Source organism: Cornus florida, unplaced genomic scaffold (assembly GCF_030987335.1).
Source record: "Cornus florida cultivar Cherokee Brave unplaced genomic scaffold, ASM3098733v1 CherokeeBrave_3.0.0_Hap2_Chr03, whole genome shotgun sequence".
Lineage (NCBI taxonomy): Eukaryota > Viridiplantae > Streptophyta > Magnoliopsida > Cornales > Cornaceae > Cornus > Cornus florida.
In genome coordinates this window covers 67,762,765-67,769,053 of record NW_026775573.1, presented here as the reverse complement: position 1 = coordinate 67,769,053, position 6,289 = coordinate 67,762,765, and the positions used below count along the sequence as shown (strand labels likewise).

The window sequence follows — 6,289 nt, the reverse complement described above, 5'->3', positions numbered from 1 at the left end:
CCAAAAACGCAGCAAACCAAACCCTAGAATTGTTTCAAGTTTTCCTTTTATACCTCATTCGATTTGCTTCCTCCGCCACAGTTAAATGAGGATTTGTTTCTTCCGCTACAGTGCAAATACAACCGGAAGCAACAAAAAACACCAAAATGGTGTTTCATCTTTTGAGCCAAAAATTGATTCTGTTTTGCAACTGTTCAAAATGCAACAAGCCCAACCAAACATGTTTTGGGTTTCAAATGGACTATTGTATTGAGCCAAAAACAAAACAAAACATTTGCCAAACAGGGCCTAAGCATACCAAAAACAAAAATATAGATAATTAGTAAAATATAAATTGATTTATGCTCGAGAGTGAACTAAAATAGAAACAAGAGTTTAGTTCTAAGAAAGATCCATGTCATGATCTGGACAGCACGGTGCCAAGCTCGTCAAATATTATAGCATGTATCTATATCTATATCTATATATATAAATTCTGGCTCAGAATAGGAAAAACTTTTTCAGACAATGTATTTTCAAAAACAAAAAGATAAGCAATACGCCGGTGGTAGTGGCAGCGACGACATTTATCACGAAGAACGACCCATTCTCTCCGATCACGCAATGAGGACCACCGATGACGATCTTGCTGACCGCGGGGAGGTCATCGTCAAGATCGACGGCGGCGGCGGAGGAGGGGGAACCCCCAATTCTGGCGGCAACAAGATTTGGCGTGAATCCAGCTATGACTTCTGGAAAGACGACGAGTTCCGGCCGCCGCCGGAGGAGGCGGCGGCGGCGGAGAACCCGCCGTCGAGACTGATCGACCAGTTGTTGAGGAAGCAGAAAGCCGCGGGCGCCGAGATGTCGCTGGACGTGGATTTGGAGATGGACGAGCTCCGCCGCCAAAACTCTGTCAATTTGCTTCCGGTGGCCGAGACTCTGGTTCCGATTCGGAACAACAACAGCGACAACAATCAGCGAGTTTGGACTTCGAAGGAGGTGAAGGTTTCGTTTCAAGAAACCACTTCGTCCGCCGAGAAACGAAACAGAGAAGAAGAATCTGTAATTCTACCTGAATCGTCCGATGACGACGACGAAGACGATGATGATATAGAAGACAGACATTCACAAGCACAACAATTTCACAATCGACTGCGGTCATCGTTCACGGCCGTGGATAACAATGGCGGTGGTGGTGAGGTCTTGAAATGTACCTCATTCCAGAGGAGACAGAAGAGTATATTGAGGACCAAGACGAAGTCAAGATTAATTGACCAACCGGAAATTCCGGACCGGAGACCGGAAAAGGGAAAATCGGGTCCGATGAAGTCTGGGATGTTACGGAAGTTCTCTGGAATGTTGGAGGATGAAGAAGACGACCCGTTCGACGACGACATCCCGGAAGAGTTTAAAAGGGCTAATCTCAATGCACTGACTATGATTCAATGGATCAGTCTGGTATTGATTGTGACTTTCTTGGTTGCCACTGTATCAGTTTCTGATTGGAAGAGAGAAAAAATTAGGGGGTTGGAATGGTGGAAATGGGAGGTTTTGATTCTTGTTCTGATATGTGGTAGATTGGTGTCCGGTTGGGGGATTAGGATTGCTGTGTTCTTCATTGAGAGGAATTTTCTTCTGCAAAAAAGGGTTTTGTATTTTGTGTATGGGGTGAGGAAGGCAGTTCAGAATTGCATTTGGTTAGGGCTTGTTTTGATTGCTTGGCATTACATGTTTGACAAGAAGGTTGAGGATGAGACCGACAGCAATAAGTTCCTTCAGTTTGTGAATAAGATTCTGTTGTGCCTATTGGCGGGCACACTGTTGTGGCTAGTCAAAACCCTAATGGTTAAGGTCCTTGCTTCTTCATTCCATGTGAGCACGTTCTTTGACAGGATTCAGGAGTCGTTGTTTAATCAATATGTGATTGAAACGCTGTCTGGTCCGCCTTTGATTGCGTTGCATAGCAATCTGGACGAAGACGAGAGGGCTATGGCCGAGATTCAGAAGCTTCAGAATGCAGGGATGAATGTGCCTGCTGAGCTGAGGGAGACTGTCTTGTCGCCAGGCAAGAGTGGGAGAGGAGTGATTGGGAGTGGAGCGATTCCGAAAACAACAGGTAGAGGTGGGAGCATGCAGTATTCTGGGACATATTCTAAGAAGCTAGATGAGGGGATACCAATTGATTATCTGCATAAGTGGAATCATAAGAATATCTCTGCTTGGAATATGAAGAGGTTGATGAAAATGGTTAGGCATGGTCTTTTGGCTACATTGGATGAGCAGATACTAGATTCATCATATGACAATGAGTCCAATAATCAAATTAGAAGTGAATTTGAGGCTAAAGTTGCAGCAAGGAAGATATTCCGAAATGTGGCTAGATGCGGTTCCAAGTATGTCCTTGTTTCTTTCACCAGCACTCTTGTCTGTAGGTATTTTTATTTTATAATTCTCCCCGAAAGTTAAAAGCAAGCACACACCCATTACCCACGACATGCCCCTAATGGAACTCGAACTCTCAACTTCCCCTTTGGGAAGAGACATCATACTATCTGGGCTACAGGCTTGGTGATTTTGTTCTCTTTATGTTAGCATTTTATTATGGTACTCATGCAATTCCAAAATTCATTTATTTTAATTTGATCCTCCATTTTAAAGTAGTTTTTTTTGAACTTTAGGCCAGATTTGAGTTAGGAATCAATCTGAATATTTTAAAACTGGCAATGAGAAAAGCTGCAAAGGTGTTATTGCTCTTCTCGGCTGCTAAAAAGAGATAATCCTGAATTTTTTTGTTTTGTTTTGTTTTGTTTTGTTTTTTTTTTTTTTTTCATGACAAAGGAATCACATTGGTTACTTAACCAAAGGCATGTATATATATTTTGGTTAGGTACGTACTCACACACACATATTATACTTTGATGCTCAAACTCTTCACCTGAAGAAGAGAAAAAAAAAAAAAAAAAACAAACAAACAAAGAATTCACCATTAAGTGTTCAATGATTGTGGTTTTCTTACCGATTTATTCCTTTTATATGCATGCACAAATGCTTGGATCAAAATTGAATAATTTTAGTTCTGATCTTCATTTGGTAAGATAAAGTATTGTAAAGTACTACGTATTCAATATTTTCTTTTGATTTACATAAAAAAAAAAAAAAATTTGAACCTCATCTAAGTATGATAGTAATATCCTTGTCTTGGGTAATCTTAAGAAGCTACTGTGTGTTCTGAATTTCTGATACGCACTCCATTTTCGAACCTATAATTTCAAATTTTCAATCCATTCTAAATGTTTCTGATTTATATAAAATCCTTTGTTTCAATAGGAAAACAATCTCTCCTTTGAACTTAATCATTTGATTTTAAGTACCTTTTTGTCCTTGAGAGACTATTCCATGCATTAAAACAATTAGTGTGCCAAACCACTCTTTGGGAATTAACATAAGAAACAAGGTCTGAGCATTTTTTTTAATTAATTTTACTTATTTGTTTTTATATTGGCCTTGGTCCGATTTACATTTTACATTTAATACACCACGTACTCAATCATTTTCAAACTTGTTGACATTTGAGAAAGCAACGAATCATAATTAGAATTCTTGTTCTCTTCTCTCTCGATCATATTATATGGTCATGTCACAGAGTTTTATTAGTTCGAGCTACTCATTGTCTTTTTTATGATTCATTAGTTTTTGCATTTCAAAAGGACTCCATTTATATATCTTGTATACAATTGCAAATACTAATGAACTCCATATGTTTCCTCTGGTAGATACATCTACCTTGAAGACCTGATGCATTTCATGAAAGAAGATGAGGCTTTGGAGACACTGAATCTCTTGGGAGGATCTTCCAGAAGTGAAAAAATCAGCAAGTCAGCCCTGAAGAGCTGGGTGGTAAGAACTGGACAGCAGATTAAATTTTAAGTTCATTTATCGTGCCCTCCAATTAATTTCGAGTCTGACAACAGTGTCCGTCATTCAAGATCTCAAACACGTGCACACACACTCATTCGTATGATTTATGTTCATATTGGTCATGACAAAATTTTACACTGCCTTATTGGTATAGGTGAACGCCTTCAGAGAACGAAGAGCACTTGCCTTGACGCTAGATGACACGAAAACAGCAGTCAACAGACTTCATCATATGGTGAATGTGTTAGTTGGGATCATCATAGTTATCATCTCACTCATTATACTAGAAATTGCAACCAGCAAAATGCTAGTCTTCGTAAGCTCTCAGGTCGTGGTAGTGGCATTTGTGTTCGGAAACACCTGCAAAACAATTTTTGAAGCTGTCATCTTCTTGTTCGTGATGCACCCATATGATGTGGGTGATCGGTGTGAGATTGATGGAGTCCAGGTACAAATAAACAATCATATTTGAACATATACGTGTTGCATTCATTCAATTTCCATTTTTTGATAATTCCGGCACTAGCATTGTTTTCAACAAGTTTCAGATGATAGTGGAAGAGATGAACATTTTAACTACCATCTTTCTGAGATTTGACAACCAGAAGATCATATATCCAAACAGTACTCTCGCAACTAAGCAAATCGGTAACTACTATCGAAGTCCTGACATGGGAGATTCAGTTGAATTCTGTGTCCATATTGTTACTCCAGCAGAGAAAATTGCTATCATGAAGCAAAGGATAACAAGGTATGGAAAGGCATTTTCTCCCCCTAAAACTCAATTATATATATATATATATATATATATTTTGTGCAGTTCCAATTCTTTTATGGGGAGATTATGCATCATAGGAATAACTGGTCAACAAATAAATAAATAAATAAATGTGTTGTTGTAGCTGCTCTACGTGGTCTAATTAAATAACATCTTGCTTCGAATTCAGAGTCACAGATGAGACGAAAGGACTTTCAAGTTAAATAAAACTAACACCCTACATGAAAATACTTTGAAACCATCTCTGTATTAGCATAGTGATAGTTAAGATATTATTTATGGTTAAACTCTTCACTTTTGTGATGATCATGGGTAAACGGGCCACAACATATTGTCTTGCGGTAATAATTATCCATTCTTTTAGATGAACTGTTCCTTTGATGACTTTGCTATGGCATTGAATTTGGCTTGTGATTGACCATGTAATTTCCGATGAATATTTATTGATTATTTCTTGCTGCTGCCAAATGCAGTTACATCGAAAGCAAGAAGGACCACTGGTATGCTTCTCCGTTGATTGTGTTGATGGAATTTGTGGAATTGAACCAGCTGAAACTGGCGGTATGGATGAGACATAGAATGAACCACCAAGACATGGGGGAGAAGTGGTCAAGGAGAGCCCTTTTGGTTGAAGAGATGGTTAAAATTTTCAAAGAGCTCGACATTGAATATCGATTGCTGCCCCGCGACATCAACATTCGTAGCATGCCTCCTTTGAACTCCACCCAACTTACCTCTAACTGGACAGACAGGTCCTAACAAATGAGCAAAGAGTTGAAAAAGTTCACCACTCACAGGAAAAAAAAAAATCAATACCTCGGGAGTACTTACATGTGGCACCCCGCCAATAAAGAGGTATCGAAACTCTCAATCTTCCTTGATAATAGAGAATTGGCGAGTTTTCGAGAAAATGAGGAATTTTTATTGGCCGGTAAATACCCCGGTCGTAATTTTGTACTTTTTCATCTCGGAGATACATCAAATACATGAGAGATGGTCAGGCACTACAACTAATGCAGATAAAATGGAGAATTTTGGTTATCCTGGATCTGCTCTAGTGGCTCTTGAATAGTTATTTCTTTTTGTTTCTAATTATTGTAGTTATTGTGTTAGTTTTTTTATTTAGCACCAGAGGACCAAACAAACTATTAAGCCGCATAGAGTAGTAGAGTACGTACATATACATGGATTGATCACAGTGGGTTTTGGCTATCAAGTCCCTTACTGAGATTTTGTCATAAAACTTGACATTATATTTTATTTTCTGTCAATTTTAAAGATGCACCACCATTCAAATAGTTCTCATTTTTCATTGTTGCATGCAGTAGATAGGACATACATGTCATTATTTTACTTCCCTTATTTGCTACAAGAAAATTAAGCTCAGTTTGGTTAGATAGAAATAGCGAAAAGGAAAAGAAATGTTTTTATTTTTTATTTTTTAAATATGAGTGTGAATAGCAGGAAATGAAAATTTTAGTGGGAAAGTAATTTTTCATAACCACCTAGCTATCCCACAAATTTTTCCTAAAAAAAAAAAAAACACAATAAAATTTTGTTTTCTTGAAAAAAAGAATGTGAAATATCAATTATACTCCCCTTTTACTCTCT

General features: G+C 38.2%; 1 protein-coding gene across 1 annotated transcript; it reads left to right on the top strand.

The window, feature by feature from the left end:
- The first annotated feature begins 374 nt into the window (after nucleotides 1-374).
- On the top strand, nucleotides 375-5,962 carry LOC132300716 (mechanosensitive ion channel protein 6-like). Its single transcript, XM_059797918.1, has 5 exons — nucleotides 375-2,375; nucleotides 3,756-3,879; nucleotides 4,055-4,348; nucleotides 4,449-4,651; nucleotides 5,152-5,962. The coding sequence occupies exons 1-5, from the start codon at nucleotides 508-510 to the stop codon at nucleotides 5,435-5,437; spliced, it is 2,775 nt and encodes a 924-aa protein (XP_059653901.1). The 5' UTR covers nucleotides 375-507; the 3' UTR covers nucleotides 5,438-5,962.
- The last annotated feature ends 327 nt before the right edge of the window (nucleotides 5,963-6,289 follow it).

What these genes read in the sequence shown, in the direction of transcription:
- LOC132300716 (XM_059797918.1), top strand. Translation starts at nt 508, where the DNA reads ATGTATTTTCAAAAACAAAAAGATAAGCAATACGCCGGTGGTAGTGGC. An exon ending in GTGGCTAGATGCGGTTCCAA is followed by an intron (nt 2,376 to 3,755) that starts GTATGTCCTTGT and finishes TTCCTCTGGTAG; the next exon opens with ATACATCTACCTTGAAGACC. An exon ending in CAGCCCTGAAGAGCTGGGTG is followed by an intron (nt 3,880 to 4,054) that starts GTAAGAACTGGA and finishes TTATTGGTATAG; the next exon opens with GTGAACGCCTTCAGAGAACG.